Consider the following 18,607-nt stretch of genomic DNA (forward strand, 5'->3'; position numbering starts at 1 on the left):
GTTTCCCCCCCCCCGCTCCCCCCCCCCCCCGCACTGTCCCTTAGCCTGTGCACCTCTGTGTGTATGCGTGTGTGTGCATGTGTGTGTGCTCCATTAAACACCAAAGATTATTTTCTTTATGACTGCTTCAGTCTTTGGCAATCAAACTAGAGTCAATGTTTTATTCCATCATCCAGAGTTGACCAGATGCCTTGGTTATGGGCTCTTACAGGCAATAGCTTGCTTGATGGACATGAATGCGTTGTTGGACAGATTTCACAATTACATCTTACCGCATCTGAGAGGGGAAGACCGAGTTTGTCACTGCAACTGTGGAAGGTAAGTTACCTGCATAAGATCTCTCTCACCTGTCCCCCCAGCCCCTTCCCACCTCGTCTCATTGGAAAGGCACAGTGAGGTGGTGGCCAGCGGCAGGGTGCTGCTGGCTGGACTACCATTTTGGCATTCTGGCTGTGTCTCACCTTCCTCAGCACCTCCTGCATGAACACAGGGGGTTTTTTTGTTTTTCCGGAAGAAGAGTTTTCTGTGGGCCTGGAAGTCCATTTTCCTTTGTGTGCATGCTTGTGTATATGCATCTGCGAGCCCTGGGAAAGTGAGTAACTTTCATTTAAATGCTTGTCATTTTGCCTTTGTTGTCACTGGGCAGTGTTGTTTCTCAGTGTGTTTGTGGTCTGGGTGTTGCAGTTGGTGGTTGGCTTAAATGGAATGGAGTTTGGAGAACCCAGAGGATCTGTGTCCAGGAAGGAGCGTTGCTGTCTAGAACCGCGTCACTTTGAGGCTTTGTAATCTTTGATCAGCTTTTAATTCTCTGTGGCTTTTCTCCTGAGAGTTGTAAAGATGCTGGACAGAGCACATTGAAGTAGCTGGTCTGTGCTTTTGTGGAGCGTTTAGTAAGCTGAGAGCAGCAGGGCGGATTCTATGCTAAGAGTAATGCCTTTGCTGAGTACAAGTTTATGACTGGATAAATACCTACCTCTCTCCATGGCTGTTTGGCAGTGCTTAATTCTCCTAAACACCGTAGCACTTCTTGTGTCGTGTGTAATCGCTGAGGTGCTCGGCTTGTAACTGGGCTTCGGCTGCTCTGTGTTAGAGCCTGGGGACTGAGTTTTGGGGAGGTGAATTTCTCTCTTCTCTGTGGGACTGTTGTCAGCGATCCTTATCCTGCGCTCCTAGAGGCCTCGTTCCCCTCCTGTGCCTGGTTACTCATTGCCTGCTGGAGAGTTGCTTCTCTGTGGGGGAGTAAAGCAGCACGAGGCTGTCCCAGCTAAAGGACATGCCGGGGGAGCCCTCCCCTGCCACATCCAACATTTAGACTGAGCTTTACTCCTCTTTGAGCTGCCTCTGGAACCAGCTGCATCCTGTCTCCCAGGCATCACATCCCTCTGGTGTCCCTGGTGTGGAAGCTAAGCTGAAACTGGGATGTGCATAGCTTAATGAAGGGAAACCGCTTTGCCCTTCCACTCTGCTTCATTTACCGAAGGTGATCGTTACCTTTCTCCCCACAGTTCCTCCTCAGACTCCTGTGTCAGAACAGCAAAGAAGGTACAAGCAGCACCTCTAGGGCCAAATGCAGCCAGGCCCTGAGTGATCTCGTAAGCAGACCCTAAATACCTGGCTCCTTGGGCACCACAGGCACCTCTGTGTTAAGGTCAATTGGGAAGACTGTGGACAAGAAACGTCCACAGTGTCTTTGACATTTTTTGGCAGGGATTGGCTTTTTCTTAGGTAATTTTTTTGAGCCTTCTTGATGTTTTTCACTAGTTTAAGAGTTTTCCTCTGCCTCTTCACCCAATTTTTCTTTTTACTTGTCACAGCTGTGTTCAGTGGTGTGAAAATTGGCTGCTGGTAATAGACTTTAACATCGTCTGGGGCGACTGAGGAGTGTTAGGTCTCACTGGTGTTGTTGGCAGTGTCCCTTCTGCCCAAGTCTGAGAAGGTGGCAGGGGCACTCCTCTCTCCTCTAACTGTATGTCTGCAGAGATGCTGTTGAGGCAGATAGATAAATTAGCCATGGCACTCTCCCCAGACATAGTTAGGTCATTTCTTAGAAAGTGCACAAAACAGCTTCCAAATTGTCAAGCATGGATCTGAGAGGAGGCAAAAAGCGGAAGTTTACCAGTTGCCTTAGAAATGTGGAAGCAATGGCTCTTGCCAACAGAAATAGCATACCAGTCTCCGCTCCTGGGCATGGGCTCTTGTTGTGCACGAGCATTGGTTTCAATGTGTTCGTGCTCTGATGTAGGAGGCTCTTGCACAAAGCACCCCTATGCTATGGGACTTTGTGTGGCCTCATGCTAAGGTTTGGTCTGTGGTCCTCACCTGCTCTCTGTGAGCTCCGACCTGCTGCCCGAATGCCAGTGTTTGGAGTTCTCCGATTTAAAAGGCAGGCGATGCTGAATACGCCTCGTCCTTTTTGTTAGCTGCCCAAGTGCTCTGAGTGCAGGCCTTTAGTGCACATAGCGTGAGCCATAAGCAATTCTGCCTTGCACTAGGCAAGGATGCATCCTGGAGCATCTTGTGAACAGTGGTACCAGGGATTGACGAAGGACTCTTAATTTGCCAATAACCAAAGGGAGTCCTTGGAGGAGGGAACTGGGTGCAGTTCAGTGTGTTGCAGGCAGGAATGGGGAAAATGAGTAAATGTTGCAGAAATGGAGGAGAAGGAGGAATTGGAATAAAGATTGACGTGCAATAGGTTGAGCTGCTGCAATTACTGTTTTTCCTTCCTGCCCTAGCCTAGGTTGTAGTGTCAGTCACACCAACTAATTCGTTCAGAAGCGCTTTCCCTCCACTCTCCTATCCTGGTTGTATCCTTCCTCAAGGTATCAGAGTGGACCCCTTCGCCAGGAATGGTCTACCATTTCTAAGCACCCCAGGCTGGACTGTGAGTACCTGGCCTTGGGCATCCAGCGTACCGCAGGATGTGCTCTCCAGAAGAAATCAGAATCTGCACTGAGCTTATGTCAGCGTGAGGGGCTGGGAACTGTTGCCTTGCTGGTGGTGGCTGTGGACAGTGGGGGCTGACTCTGTGTGTGTCTCAGGTGCCAGCTGAAGCCGGGCGTGCAGGGGATTTGGGGCTCCGTGCTCTGCCCTTCTCAGGCCTCTATGTCCCACCTCATCCCTGCATGGCTCCAGGGAGAAAGCCCAGACTTCAGCCCTTGGCTGTCCCTGCCGCTCTTTGACGCTAGAGTGCCCTTCCCAGCCAGAAGAATGGGGAGACTGCAGGCAGCCCTGGGCGTTTGGCTCCTGGCTGAGATCACAGCAGGCGGGGGGCCAAAGGCAGATGTGTGTCATTAGTGCATCTGCAGCCCGGATCTCCACTCCCTTGGCAGCAGGATGGGGTCTGGCTATGTTTCCAGCTCCCTCTTATCACTTGTTTCTGTCCACACTTTCTGCTCCCCGGGGAGGGGCAGCTGGGACACGGTGAGTCTCCCTCCAGTGTTGGTCTCTGGTGGGAGGCTGGCAGGCAGCAGCATGAGCCGTACCCAGGGGTGCCCCAGGCTCTGCCCACATTTTGGTGGCTCTAGGCTCATTAGAGTTGCCTGGGTGCCTGGCCAGCAGGGCAGACTGTTCTGGCTGTCTCCTCAAAGAGCTCTTCAGGTTGCACGGAGGCTGTGGCTGGGGTCTCTCCTCATGGGCAGTGATGTGTCTTTCCCCGGACTTTCCCTGTTCTCCTCTCCATGGGGGACTGGGCTCAGCAAGAAGGTCCCAGGATAACTGAAAGGGAGTGCTAGCTTATGGCACCCTGCCCACTTCTTCCTGAAATGCCCTCTGCCAACCCTTGCCTCAGAGAGAGGGCCTAATTTCCTGCAGCTGGGAACTATACTTTGGATTTTTCCCATGTTCCTAAGCACTCGGTGTGTTAGCAGTGACTGGGGAGAGTCACTGGGGTCAAGACATGTGAGAAAGAAAACCCGCCCCATCTTCAGGCACTGCTGAACGCTGGACACTTGGCACTGCTAAGGCTGATCTCCACCCTCGCTATGCACATCCCTGTGGGGTCAGCGTCACTGGGGCTATTTGAGGCTGAAGCTGTTGCTTGTCACTTTATGCCAGAAGCAAGGTAGCAATTTGTTGAGGCAAGAGTGACCTCGCTATGCCGGGCCCCGGCAGGTGCTTTTCAGGTCTGCGATGTCGGAAGGGAGTCGTGGCGTCTTGCTGGACGCAGGAGAACTGAGAGGGTGCTTGCGAAGGCTGTGCTGTGCAAAGTTTTCAGTGACTGCCTGTGGCTGCAGGGACTGGACCCCATGGCTGGCTGGCTGTGTGGTGCTGGGAGGTAATGCTGTCTGCAGGCTGCCCTTCTCTCCCGCCCAGTGCACAGAAACGGGCGGTCAAGGCTGATGCATATTTGCGGTCTGTTAAGTGGCAACCTCCACCGAGTCACTCTTTTCAGTCTGAGTGAGCCTGGGCTGGACAGTGCCTTTGCCACAGGAGCGGTCCTGCTCTGAGAGCTGAGACGGCTCGTCCTCTGGGCTGTGGGGGGGAGCAGATGCACTCATCTGTGCAGGTGGGGTGTTGCTGTTAGGCTGGACTGGTGCTTTCCCACTCGGCTACCCTACTGGCAGCACTAGAGCCAAGGAGGGCAAAGGCGCCAGAACCCCTGCGGCCAGTCGAAGCGCATCCAGAGCTGTTCGGTGGGAAAACAGTCCTGCCAGGTGCTTGGGAAGGGAAGCTGGTGTAGTGACGGTGCATGGAGTGAGAACATCAGCAGAGAGACAAGGCCAGCCCTGGCACCTGGTGCTGACACTGAGCCTGCACAGACATGCCCGGTACGACAGGGACTGTTCCCCTCTTAACATCTGCCTTCTTGCTGGAAGAAGAAGGGGTAACCACCACATTTACACTCCTGCTGGCTCCTGTTGATGCCATGCAGGAATGTGCCTGCTGGACCAGATCCCTGGGGGAGTTTGGCATTCTCTGTCCTCAGCATGTGGAGATATTTAGACTGTCCAAATCACTATGTTGGTGCCTGCCTACATGCAAGCAGCCCGGTCCTTCTGGTCCTACCTCCTTGGGATGTACCTGTTCCCAGGAGAGAGCAGAGCTATTGGAGGACTGCAGAAGTGTAGCGCTGCCCCAGTCCGAACGTCTCTGTCCCAGCCAGTAAAGGGTCCTCTCTGGAAGCAGAGAGCTGGCAGCAGATCAGGAGCTGGGTGATGTCATACAAAGGAAAAACACCAAAGGGCGTCCGTGGAGGCAGGGTGAGATGGAGAGAACAGATGACACCTGCATGGTGCAAGGACCCATCAAAACAGCCTGGGGGGCTTAGAAGTTCCTGGTCTGGGAAAGGACAGGGACCTCAGGAGCTCGGGCATGTATTCTCCTTGCCACTGACCTTCTGAGTGACCTTGGGTGAGTCTTTCCCTCCCAGGCAAAGTCTCTCCCCGTGAGCGGGGTTGGAAAGGACTGGGAGGAGTGTCAGCCTTACCTGAATGCCAATACCCTGCAGCAGAGCTGGGGGCCTGGCCAGCCCTCAAGTCAGCTCTTCCTGCCTGAGGGATACTTCAGCCCTGCTCTCACCAGGCTCTGATGAGGAGGGAAAGTCTCAGTGGAAGGCTAAGCTGAACCTGTCCTGAGCGACTGGTGTGCATGGAGACCCTGCAGTGCAATGGGCTGCTTCCCAGGAGCATGGCTGGGCACAGGGTGGAAATGTGTGAGGTGGCTGCTGGCTGGGGCTCTGCCCCGATGCTGGGGTCACTGGCAGCACCAGTGACCAGGGAGGGTGGCTGGTGGTGCTGGAGCGGTGTTGTCTTGTGGCAGCATGGGTTCGAATAATGCTGCTCACTGGGCTCTGTCCATAAGGGGCCAAACGCTGCCCTCCACACTCAGAGTAGGGACATGCCAACGCTTCTCCCAGGCTCGCAGCACTGCTGTCGGGAGGTACACAGAGAATACATTTTTGCTCTGTTTCCTCCTTTCCCAGCCACTCTGGAAAAGCCGTTAAACCTCTTTGTCCCCAGATCCTGTGTGGACGTGCTGGGAGGCTGGGAGTGCTTATTGCCTGGTGCTGGAGACCACCAGGCCTTTCTTGGGCTTCTGGGAGCAGCTACAGCGTGAAGGGTCCCAGGGAGATGTTTTCACCTGTGCAGTGGTGCCATCCACACTGGTCTGCAGACTGGCTTTGCTGGCAATGGCTCTGAGAGGCGCTGGGCTGTTTGGCATGTTTGGGGAGAGGCTGCAAGGTCAGACAGGGATGTAGAACAGGGAGGCTCTTTGCCTCCCTCTAGCTCTGCTTGCAGCCCCCGTGTAGGGCATGCCTTGGTGGCTGTGCCTGGGGTCTGGCCAGCAAGGCAGGATAAGCCATGTTCCCCCAAAGCCTGCTGCAGCTGGAGATGGGGAATGGGTCGGTCCAGCCAGGTTGTGACAGCTGCAACATGAGCCTGGGAGATGTGACATGTCTGCTACCGACTGAGACTGACATCTGCCCAGGAGGGAGCCAAGCTGAGCCAGAGCATCAGCGTACCAACATCCCCAGCGGAGGGGGGAAGTGGGAAGCGTAGAGGCAGCGACAGGCTCTTTGCATTTAAAACGACAGATCAGTGGTGCTTTTTTAAAGACTCCCGTGCTGTGCTTTGGCTGCAGCAGCCAGCACACACGCAAGGTCACTGGAAGGGACAATAGCGCTTTGGGCAGCTCTGTAGTGAAACTTCCCAGCCATGCTGGCCAAGGCTCTGCTCCAGCCCGCTGCACTGCTTGCCCTGGGCGGGAGGAGAGGAGGTCTTCCCCCTTTGTCACAAAGACTGGGAAAGGGGACAGGGATGCCACAGCTCAAGCACACACGGACAGACACAAACACTGTGCTCCCTTTGTCCAGCAGCTTCAGTTTCTCACCTGAGTCAGGTGCTGTCTGGCTGGGGACGGATCAGCAAATCCAGCCTCTCACTTGCTTCAGGAGAGCAGCTGCTGGCAATCACCAGCCCCTCTTGCTTTCGAGGGTGTTTCTGGCCTGAAGTGTGGTTACGTTTCTTTTCCTACAATTACATCTGCTTCCTGTGGAAGCTCCACCACGTCAGGGTGGGCATGGCTGTTAGGTGTGGCTGAAGGTGCATGGCACATGAAGAGAGGTGGCACATGATTAACCTAGTAGGAATAATTTGGCCTGTATCTGTTGTGACGACTGCTACCAGCTTGATCTGCCCAGGAATTGGCCCTCAGGTTATTTGGTACATCTTTTTCTTGTAAAGAAACATGGTCAGGATGTGGGTTTACCTTTTGAGGACCACGTGTACTTTGTGACAGCTCTCTCGCAGCTGAGGGTGCTGTGAACCCTAGAGTCCTCACACCCACGTCAGTCGTCTGACTGCTGGCTGAGGTGGTGCAAGGCTGAAGGAGGTTTTCATCTCTTCTCAAAGGTCTTTGGCTGGTGAAACAGGCACTGGCTGGAGGATTATGTCAGCCCCTGGACGGTCACATTTCTGAAAACAAGGTCTGGCCAAAAGCATTTGCTCTGAGGAGCTGCCCTGCCAGAACCTGGTCTCCAGCACTGCCTGCCTTCCCTGGAAGTGCACTGGTGCGGAGCTGGTGGCGGCTTGCTGCACCCACATTATGCTCAGCTTAGAGGTGATACGTTTCCTCACTGGATCCAGCCCCCAGAGCCATCCAGGCCACGTTCCAGTTTCCAATTCCCTTGATGTGCAGAGGGGATCCTGGACCTTTGCACACTATTAATAACATGCTGTGCTGATGTGCCAGTGTCTCTGAACCACTCCTGTAACATCCCCAAGGACTTGAGCTGCAACAGAAAACTTCTGGGGGTCTGTCGCTGTTCTCCTCCCCGTCTCAGTGGCACCACCCAATCCTGTTAAGCCAAAACAAAGCATAAAAATCCCTGCAGCTCAGATCTCCCAACTGTTGCACTAGCAGGAAAAATTCATCTTCCCTGAGCCTTGCTAAACCCTTTCCAGAAAACTCTGCAGAGTGGAAACTTAGCACTGGCATCTCCACTGCACAGAGCTACTCTGGGAACTCAGAGATCCCAAAAGCTGCCTGGAAGGTAGCAGTGCAGTGCCTCGAGTGCTTTCCGGGGGTGCTGCAGTGACAGGAAGCTTTTCTGTTAAGGAAATTTGCTCCTGGGATCCAACTTTGATTTCTGATACTTGGAAAATTAAGTTGCCAAATCCAGATAGGTCAAAGTTTTTGCTCTCTGTTGAATTTTGCCTCCCATGAATCACGTTTGGACTTCTTGGTGGCTCACCATACAACGGGACTGACTCCTTTCTCCCCTGGGCACGACTGTCCCACAGCACTTCAGACTGTACAGGCAAAGGGCTGGCACAGGAGCACTGTGAGGACTGAATCCCTCCTTATGGAATGCTGGAAGCCAGTGGTCACTTTGTGTGCCCAGCCCCAGCCCACACATGAACAGTGAGAAAGGGTCAACCAGCCATCCTTTCCTGGAGCTTCCTCTCTCCGTTGTCTGTCTGAGATGCGCCTAATGGCTCATGGGTATGCAGAGATGTTGGTGCTCTCACACTGGAGTGGTTGTGTTGAAAATGGTTGTTGCTAACTTCAGTTGCACCCCAGAGATGGTTATGTTGTCCTTCTGTCTGCCCCACTCCATCCGCAGCCTCTAGATCTAAATGAGCTACAGACCCAGACTCACTGTGCTGTGGAGCCTGCGGAAGAGAAGGCTCAGGGGGGATCTTACCAATGTGTATAAATACAGGAAGGGAGGGTATGAAGAAGGCAGAGCCAGGCTCTTTTCAGTGGTGCCCAGTGACAGGACCAGAGGCAATGGGCACAAACTGAAACACAGGAGGTTCTGCTTGAACACCAGGAAACACTTTTTCACTGTGAGGGTGACTGAGCACTGGGACAGGTTGCTGAGAGAGGTTGTGGTCTCCCTGCTTGGCGATATTTAAATGTCATCTGAACATGGTCCGGGGCAAGCAGCTCTGGGTGGCCCTGCTTGAGCTTGGGGTTGGACCAGATGACCTCCGGAGGTCCTTTCCGACCTTAACCATTCTGTGAGTTTATGGAAGCTACAGGGCAGAAACAGGGACTTCACCTCTGAGTCTGGACGCTGAAATCGCTGGCCTTTGGGGACAGTCCCCTGCACATGGAAAGGGAGCTGCAGACACAAAAGGAGTGTCAGGCCCTTGCTGCTGCCCCCAAGGTGCCGTTCAGCCCAGCGATGACCAGAGGAAGCTAGGAGAGCTGGAGGAGATCCCACTGCAGTGTGCAGAGTCAGCCTGCACTGAGGAGAGGGACAAGGCAGGGAAGAGGTGACTGTGTCCCTTCCCTCAATGCCCTGCCAGCAGAGAACAAGGGCTGTGAAGAAAGCAGACTGTGTGGTAGGAAAAACCTCTTGTGAAGCACGTGAGGAGAGTGCCGTGTCCCATGTTACTGCAGTGCTGGCCGTGCTGCGTGTGTGTGCGCGTGTGCGCGCACATATGCGAGTGCTACAGGCACATCCCTGCTCCGGAGCACTGGGGGAAGTTTGGCAGTGGGAGGAGTGTACTCTAGGACTCTCTTTTGGTACAGGGCTGAGACCCTCTGTGAAAAAACACTTCATGTGTGAAGAGAGGTCTGCACTCACTTCCTAGGAATGGGTCTGTCCTTGATGTGTCTAAGAAGTTTTGCTTCTCTCAACCCCAGAGGTGGCTGTGTGTTAGTGATGCTCTGCATGGGGAGGCTTTAGATAGCCCTGTGGGTTGTGGCACAACAAGGCAGAGGAGATACGTACCAGCTCCTGCTGAGGCACTCAAGTTCTTGATCATTTCAAAGAGTCTAGGTTTCTGGAGGTGTTTGTGGACTTAGCCCTTAGGCTGTTTCTGTACTGCAAGAAGCAAAAGGGTGTAAGTTAAGGACCTGCCAGGGATACCTGCCTGGAGAAGCATAACACGTGGGAGGTATGTGTGAAGCTTGCCTTTTCCCCTTCTGCAACGCTGCTTGGCTGTGTTCTTGAAATTAATGGGAGCCCTCCCATTCACGAATAAGAGCTCCCTTTTTGGGAGCCCTCCCTCACACACCCTCTGCCCCCTAGATTTTCCCTAGCCAAATGAGGGAAAAGATCTCTGGTAACAAACCAACCAGCAAGAGGAGGCATGAGCAGGGCCTGCCCTTAGCCTCTGAGGTCACTTTGAGCTGCCAGCAGAGGTGGCCTGGATGCATCTCCCTTCTGCTACTGCCCCAGTCTAGCCCCTGCTACTGGGGCCTTCGCTGAATGCAAATGGGGAGCAGTACTAGACAGCAGGAGCATGGCTAGATGGGCTTCCCATCCACACAGCCTTTTCCACCCCCCACATGCTACGGCACCAGGTTGTACACCAGCCCTACATGTCTTGATCTGCCGGGAGCTGGTGCCTCTGGTGCAGGTGGCCTCCATTAAGTCATTGCTGAGATTAGGGCTGTTTTCAGTAGGTTCCTTTGAGTGGAGGTTTGTTTGTGTAAATATTTGGACGTTTCTCAGGCATGATTATTGAGCAACCTGCACCTCATGCATATTCAGAGGCCTCCAGCGATTGCCTCCTCTCCTGCATGTGGGAGCAGGGCTGGGTGCATGGATGTGGGAAGGACGTGAGTGTAGGTGATGCTGGTGGGGGGTGGCGGTGGGCAATGCTGGGGAGAGCCCATGCTGCTGTGCTCTGGCCTTGAGCTGGGAGCGCTGGTGATGCATCTATGCTGCAGCGCCAGGACTGTCGTGGTGGTCTGATGCATGCAACCCTAGCAGTGCTGGCAGGCACGTGGGGCTGCTGAGCGCACCTCACCGTGGCTCGCTGGCCGTTCGTGGGCTCCCTGGCAGCAGTGACAGCACCTGCCCAAGCAGTGCCTGCCTCTAAATCAGGCAGTGGGAGGAGGCAGGATGGCTAAGCACAGAGCCTGGGCAGCCTCATGGCTCCTGGCTGCTCTCAGGGAAGGTTAAGAGCCATTTAAAGCAGATGCAGAGGCTCCAGAGCAGCTTGCTTCCAGTTTTGCTTTGCATCCTGCATCCCCTGTGATCTGGGATCCTCCTATCCCACATGCTCAGCTCACCTGTCACAGCTGGTCCCCTCCCATTCAGCCCCCTCAGACCTGCCTTATTTTTTCTACTCTACAACTCCCTCACTCCATCCCTGGCATTTTCCTGCTTTTCCCAAGTTAATGAGGGTCTTTCAAGCAGTTCAGCATCATCCCAAGCTTGGTCTCCATCGCCTCATTGCACAAATGAACCCAGTCGCTCTTCTGGCGTAAGGCATGGGGCCAGCCTCTCCAGAACCCCTGAGAGAGACGTAAGTCTCTGAAAGCTCCAGAGTCCATCCTTTCCTTCTAAGGAGACTGGCAGCCTGTGGCACAGCAGCCCTCCCTGCTGCATGCCGCCGTGCATGTTGGCAGGCGGGGGGCATCTGCTGCACTTCTGTGCTGGGCTGCTTGGGGACAGCACTAAGCTGATGGCTTTTTTTTGGAAACTGGCTACAATGCAAGGTCAGGCCAGGCCTCTGGCCGCGTCCCCGGCAAGTGATGAATGGTGGGATGAGATGGGAGGCAGGCTGCAGGGTGCTGGCAGACCCTGCACCCAGCAGGGTCGGGCTGGGAGACCTTCCTGAGCCAGAGCGCTGCAGGAGGGAGCTGTGAGATTTGGCTGCAGCTGCCATTTACCCCAGGCGGCATTCGGGGCGCTAAGGGGGTGCTTGCTGGCTGCTCCTGTGCTGAGGGAGATTTCTTGCTATCATCTGCTACAGGCAGTAATTGCTGCCTGTTCCTTGAGGAGGGTGACGGAGACCTCGCGTCCCTAACCACCCCAGTCATGCAGTAAGAGAACCTGAGACGGTCTTAGAGCTCGCGTGACTTTTCCAGGAGTGATACGCTGCGGGGTCTCTGCCATCTGCTGTCTGAGGATGAATTCAAGGCATGCTTTCAAGTACTTCCTCCATGGCTGTAAACATGCTCTGCTCTAATATGTGAAAGATAGATTTTCATTTTACTCTGAGAGGTGGGACGTTAAGCAAGACAGCACATCTCTGGAGAAGTGCCATGAAGCTGCTAGCACTGGCAGTGCTGCACAGCAGAGGACTTTTCTAACTCCAGTGAGGCAGTATGTTACGGTTGCACTTGCAGGGCTACACAGCTGCACTCTCAGACCGTGTGTACTCCCAGGAGCAAAGCGTTATTGACCTCTGCCTGTGAACATGAAGGCAGCAGTGCCCCTTACGACTCTGGGGGGTGACCACTCCAACCTCATGCTGTCCGTAATGTTATCTTCCGTTTTACAGATGACGAACTTCGGCACAGAGAGCCTGTGTCAGGAATGCGACACAAGTTCCAGGCATGGGTTCAGGTTTCTGTACTTTTCTACCTCGCTCTCTGCCAATTCCTCTGCTGACATAAGCACAGAAAGCCAAGACAGCACTTCTGCTTCCAGGGATGTTGGTAGAAACTCAAAGGAGTGGTGTTAAACCAGCCCCTGGCCACAAGAGCAGGCGCTGGATGGAAAATGTACCCTGCTCTTCTCCACTGATGCTTTTCCCTGTTTCTGTTCCCTGCAACAGGCATCATGTCCATTATGTTATTCCATACGATGGGGATCAGTCAGTGGTGGACTCCTCGGAGAATTACTTTGTGACTGACAATGTAACCAAGCAAGAGATTGATCTGATGCTGGGACTTTTGCTGGGCTTTTGTATAAGCTGGTTTCTGGTGTGGATGGATGGGGTTCTCCATTATGCAGTGCGAGCCTGGAGAACTAGCCGACGGTATGGTAAGTGCAGCCCCATGGGCTCCCTTCTTTTTCCTCAATCTCTTGCCCTGTCCTCTGAGGCTGGTGGAGAGGGAGGAGGTCAACAGCCTTGCAGCGTTTGTCCCGTGTAGATTTGGCACAGGCCTGACCAGCCGTATCCCAGCCCTCTTCGTACAAGCAGGAACGTTTACGTGGAAACAGCCGGCCGAGGATCCTGGCCTTGAGGGCTCTGCTTTGGAAAGTGTGAAGTATGTGTTGGTGCAAAGGGGTGTTTGATGGAAAGCAACATGTTTACCCGTAGGCAGGCTGGCAGATGGTGGTTGTATGTCTGCACATGTGGGCAGAGTATTTTCAGGCCAGACAAAACTTCCCTGAAATCTGGATTTTTCTGTGCATATAATTTGCAGCCAGGCACATGCTTACGGAGTGCAGCTTCTTGTTGTTTGTAGAAACTTGTGACAATGTGATGACAATGACAGACGTTTCTGTGTTGTGTCAGGGACGCATCAGCTGAGGTTCCCCCATCCTCATTGCTGTTCCAGATGTGTCAATTTTTTTCAGTAGTGACATCAGCCCCACAGGGAAAAGTGTTAGCCGTACTAGTTAGTCTTTGGACCACTTAGCTTAGCATCCTGAACTAACATCCTGAGAATGACCAACAGATGCTCCTTCAGAGGCCCTCGCTGCCCCTCTTGGCTCTCTCAGCATGGACATCCCATGGACTTTAATTTTTGGAGGGGAAAAAGCACAGAAAAACTATTAAAATAGTGAGTGACTTGAAATTCCGTACCAGTGTACCTACAAATCTCAGTCTTTCTAACTCTGACTGGTAGTGTCTGTTAAATTACAACTCAGAGGAAGAAGAGAGTGAGCAAGAGAAAGATTTATCTGTAAACCTGTAAGAAATTCTAATTAGGGAAGTGGACTATCTCTTTCTAAAAACTCAGATCAAAATGATATTAATTTCTCATTAGTCTTCCCAAATCCCCAGCAGCCTGCTTGAGCAGTTTCTGAACCAGGACTCTCTTGAGGCTGTGTTGCTGCCATTTCCCAAGCAGAAGGCTAATTGTCAGAGTTTCCAGTGAGATCTAAGGTACCGAGCCAATCTTCAGGCTGTGACACCTGGTTTTGATCAGACCCCCTGTGGCTGTGATCTCATCAGTGCTCGTGAAGTCAGCAGGGCTGGCAAGAGCTATCCTTGGGTGAGATGCTGTAGCGAGTACAGCGATATTGTTCTTCAGAGCTGTTGCCTTTCGTAATGGAGCGGTGAGCTACAGACATGGTATCGCCATCTAACCTACCTTCTTGTGAATGGATACTGCATAGACTTTTATTTTTAGTAATTCAGGGTAATGCTAGTAATTAATTTAGTAGTTAAGCTGAATGATCGTTTTTCTTTCTTTTTTTCCCTCCCTGTGTATGCATAGTCTAAGGCTTTAAGAAGGGGTTGCCCAATGGTGCAATATACTGTGCAGATGATACGTATTTTCAGAAAATGAATGCAGTGTTACTTTGCACCCAGCTCTTTCTTCCCTTAGCAACCCCACTGGCAGTGCCCCTTTCACGATGCGGAAGGCTGACACCCCCTCTGGCCTGAGACCTTGTCTCTTAGTGCCGTCTCAGTGGTGTTGCACCAGCCACACGGGACCGGTCTGCTCTTAAACCAGGTTGGTTGTGCCACAGCCGTGCGCTTGCACCGTTCCCGGCTCTATTAACGACCCTGCGTCCTCGCAATCAAATGTGTGGTAGAAGAGACCCTGAAAGCCCTCCTCATCTAATCTTTAGGTGGGGTGTCCGGTGTATACCGTGGAACGGGACGTGATGTCTCGTTCCAGTAAAGGTTTTTACATGCCTTGAACTGTTCTGCCCAAAGAGAAAACAGCGCGCTTGTGGGCTATGCTGAGTACGTTTCACTAAAGACGGGCTGAAAAAAATCACTGGGGAATTTGGAGCAAAATAATGAATGTTGAGCTTTTAGGTATTTCCTATTCATTCAAATCAACTATGCAAATCTAGTAATTTTAAAGGCAATAAGCAGAAAGGGTACTTATTTCTTTGTTGAACGAGTACCTAAGCTAAAATTTCCTTCTAGAGAAAGAAATGGTGCCTGTGACTATGGGAGATAGGGGTAGGGGTAATACAAAATACTGTACTGGTACAGAATATAGAGCCCTCCCTGCAATGCATGAGTACCACTTAGCAATGACTCAATGTCACGGTGTGGCCTGACCAGCTTAAATTTTGGTCTATTAGAATAACCTATAGCTCCTTCCTGATGGAAAGGATTTCTTAAAATAGAAAATATTCTATAGAAACTCAGACATCGGATTGCGCTTCACAGTAGCCGCAGTGCTGGTCGGAGCAGCCACATACCACTCATGCTAGTTGCAATAGTGCAACTTTATACAGTCTATCATTCTCAGGGAACTTTCAGATTCTCCTTTGTGGGGCTGGGCTATGTGTATTTCTGGGTGGAAAGATCCAAAGCCCTTATGAAACTGAACGGCAGCTGAAACATTGCTACAGGGAAAGGTTCGTGGGCTGAGAGCTGAAACGTGGGATAAAAAGAATGATGCTGTCCAGCCTGTACTGGCCGTGGGGCAGAAAGTGGCTTGCGCTGATGTTGCGTGAAATTGGGCAATGTTTCAGAAGACAGAAGGAAAGAGCCAGGGTTGAACAGGGACGATACGTATGCAGCAGCAGCGTGCTGCTGTTTCCCTGGCAGCTTGGTCCCCACAGCAGCTCCCTGCTAGCTGCAGAGATCAGTATGAGGTTACTGCCTTTGCTGAATCTTGCCCATACTGTTAGCACGACATTCGGAGTGCGAATAAGGCACGAGGAGGGCTGGAGAGTAGGGCTCATGACAAGGAGTTGGTTCCTACCAGCAGTAGCAAGCTGGAGTTTGCCTCTTCTAACTCCCACTGTCATGAAGGGCCAGCGCAGCCCGTCTGCGCCTCTCTCGAAACAAGCCATTGCTGCTTGTTTCCCCTCTCGAGACGAGCCCCTGTCTGCTCAGGGTCGTGTCTGAGGGGCGGGTATCTGTGGATTGTGTTCAGGGCAGAGGCTGCTGCGAGGCTGGGAGAGGAGCGGGCAGTGCTGTGGCTACAGCCGAGGCATGAAGTCTGGCTGGGGAACAAGCGTGGTCTGAAGGGAAGCCTCAAGGGTGGCCTTGCCAAGGCCGTAACTAGTGCCTGATTTCTGCGGGGCCGGCCAGGAAAAGGGCTGGGCAAGGCAGGAGAACGTGGGTCTCGCCATTCCTGTAATATCTCATCTTCCTTCTCCTTTCTGCCTTCCAGACAATTCCTGGTCTTGGATTCCAAAATTTTGTAACTTAAAGGAGTTCAGAAAACGTCATCACAGGCAGTACGAGGAGGCGACTGGGAACATGGTGCACATCAAACAGAAGCTGTACCATAATGGGCACCCTAGCCCACGGCACCTCTGAGGAATGCCTTCCCCTCCAGAGACTGCAGTGAGATTTTAAAAAGGACTTTGCTCTTCTTCCAGGGGAACAGCTACTGGTTTGCTCCTCTGTGGAAGCCAGCCGAGGACACAATTTTACTTATCCATCCTGTGTGTCCCTGTGGCACACCACGATGCACAACTAAGCCAGTCCTGGATGCTACGCAGCCAAGACATTGCACTGTGTTCCACATTTTATTGTCAGACTTGTGTATATATGTAAAAAGCGGACAAACAAAAAAACAAACAAAAAAGAGAAGAGAGATTTGCATTATACTTTCAACCCCCTTTTCCTGGCATTCACGGCTGTCCTGCACATCCAGCTACCCTGTGGGGAATGTTGGCCAAGGGTATGGAGGTGGGACAACATGAAGAAGATGCAGAGTTTCTCATCCAAGAGCTCAAGTCCCCCGTTTCTTTGGTCCTTTGGCTTGGTTTTGCTCTGCTCTGTTCCGTCCGTTGCTAGAATGGCTTGGCTGGTCACAGGTTTGGATGGGGACTGCTGCCAGCTGGTTGTGAAGGCACAGTGTCCCTTTTGCTTTGGTTCATGTTTTGGGGAGTTGCTGGGGGGGAAGGAAGTCCTGGGAATATATAACTGACTTGTTGTTTGCATTGCTGTACACTGAAACCTGCCTTAAGCAATCGAGGGAGTCTTAGTACCAGGGGAACAGTACTGTCAGGTATCAGTCCATTTAACAGGGCTGGTGCCGCCTGGTTTACACCACATTTATATTGGCGGTACCTTGCTGAGGTCAGTGCTGTTACTCTTCGCTAATGCTAGAGAGGAGTTGCTCCTATATGCGGGGAGAAGTGTATTGAGTTGAATGGTGTTAGATCCGGCTTGCACCCTGGTCATACCCCTCCGCTGCATAACCACCACCCACCCCTTGCCTGGGAGGAAAGGAGCTGCTCTCCCCCTCTTCTCAGAGGGTGAGCCTGAGGCCCTGGTTAATACCACCCTAGAAACACCGACAACGCAGTGAGAGGGTCCTGGTAACAGTCTCGCTCTTCCTGCACCTATCTTCTTGTGTTACCGCCCCGAGCTGAAATAGCACTTCAGCGGCAGGCTGGGCTTGGCTTGAGGAACACAGAGAGATGTAGGCCTGAAGCCAAACTCTTCTACACAGTCAAATGTCCCAATAATGGGTTGAATCAAAGTACAAGAATGCTCTAACGTGGTTTTGCCTTTGCTTCCCCTGGTCGCAGCTTAGGTGTGGGTTTCAAGGTAGCTATCAAGTGTCTGACACCAACCTCCACATCCAGAGACCTCCTTCAATTCCAGCCAGAGTTGCCTGAAGGAGTTGATAAAGCCCGTGTGCACCTAGACAGCGCAGTGGCATCTGAGTCCCGTAGCAGTCATGTTCTGCTGGGGGAGTGAAGCAAACGCACCCAGACTGCATCGCTTTTGCACGTGCTGGGCAGCAGTCAGCAGCAGCCCCGCTGGCTGCAGTGCGACGAGAGAGGTTTTTATTGAGAGGAATAAAGGAGGGAGACGCTAGCCCCAAGAATTTAAGGTGGTAGCCCTGAATCCCAATCATTTCACCGTCATTCATCATTTTGTATTGAGTGGGCTTGTGCTTAAATGGGGAAACCATCCAGAACAAAAGGATGATGAATATTATCAGAAACTGCGGTTTTCTTCTATGGATTCCGTGACTCCGTCAACGGCCTCCTATTGTTTGATTGCAGTGTCTGTGAAGGGAAAAGGACACCATGACTCCCTGCTCTTTTCCTCCCTGCTTCAGCTTCTGTGTCTTGGTTTTTTTTTTCTTTGTTTCCTACGCCCAGGAGCAGTTCAGTTATTTACAAGCCCCAGAGCTGGCCAAGAGCCAAACGTACCTGTTTCTCTGCCATTCCTACCTTTGCTATTCCCTAGTGCCTCTTGTCTTGGAGCCCCAGTTTCTGTCTGGGCCTAAATAGTTGCCCGGTCTATACTTACGGCTGTCTGCTTGACTGTCTGTCATTCCGGACTTCCCATGGTCGTAATGTCTGCAGCCACCTGTTAGTATCAAAAGAATGACTTTTCTTTAAGCAGCTCCTTTCCAAGACGCGCGGCTTTGCAACCTCCCCCACGGTATGAGCTTTGTGCATTTGGCCATACGGGCTCATCCTCAAGTGGCGTAAGATGCTCGCTTCAATGGAGTGTTACTCCTGCAGTGCCAGGTGAGAGCTGGCCAAACAGCTGTTCCGTTTGCCCTCGTGTGACGGCACACGCGGAACTGGCGGCGAAGAATAGGTACTGTATTATAAAACAGGTACATGTCATGGCCGTGTCTTCAGATGGGACAACATTTTGCAGGGGAGAAGATTCCATCATGATAAGGACAAATACTGAGTCTCTGGAACTAGTTATGGGAACAAAAGCACTTTAAATAATCTTTCTACTTGGAGCCTCTCACAAGAGGGACTTAAGGCAGCGACCTAAACTCAGAGTGAGTTGAAAGTCTGGTTCTGCCCTGCTCTAGCAACTGGCCTTAGTTGAAATATCAT

The 18,607-nt window shown here is 52.3% G+C and overlaps 1 protein-coding gene across 1 annotated transcript; it reads left to right on the forward strand.

Moving 5' to 3' along the window:
* The first annotated feature begins 118 nt into the window (after positions 1 to 118).
* Positions 119 to 16,100, forward strand: TMEM240 (transmembrane protein 240). Its single transcript, XM_009325158.1, has 3 exons — positions 119 to 318; positions 12,468 to 12,676; positions 15,952 to 16,100. The coding sequence occupies exons 1-3, from the start codon at positions 119 to 121 to the stop codon at positions 16,098 to 16,100; spliced, it is 558 nt and encodes a 185-aa protein (XP_009323433.1).
* Positions 16,101 to 18,607: the final 2,507 nt, after the last annotated feature.

Source organism: Pygoscelis adeliae, unplaced genomic scaffold (genome assembly GCF_000699105.1).
Source record: "Pygoscelis adeliae isolate BGI_AS28 unplaced genomic scaffold, ASM69910v1 Scaffold36, whole genome shotgun sequence".
Lineage (NCBI taxonomy): Eukaryota > Metazoa > Chordata > Aves > Sphenisciformes > Spheniscidae > Pygoscelis > Pygoscelis adeliae.

Coding starts and splice junctions, on each gene's coding strand:
- TMEM240 (XM_009325158.1), top strand. CDS start 119: ATGACTGCTTCAGTCTTTGGCAATCAAACTAGAGTCAATGTTTTATTC. Junction 319..12,467: donor TGTCACTGCAACTGTGGAAG/GTAAGTTACCTG, acceptor TCCCTGCAACAG/GCATCATGTCCATTATGTTA. Junction 12,677..15,951: donor GAGAACTAGCCGACGGTATG/GTAAGTGCAGCC, acceptor TCTGCCTTCCAG/ACAATTCCTGGTCTTGGATT.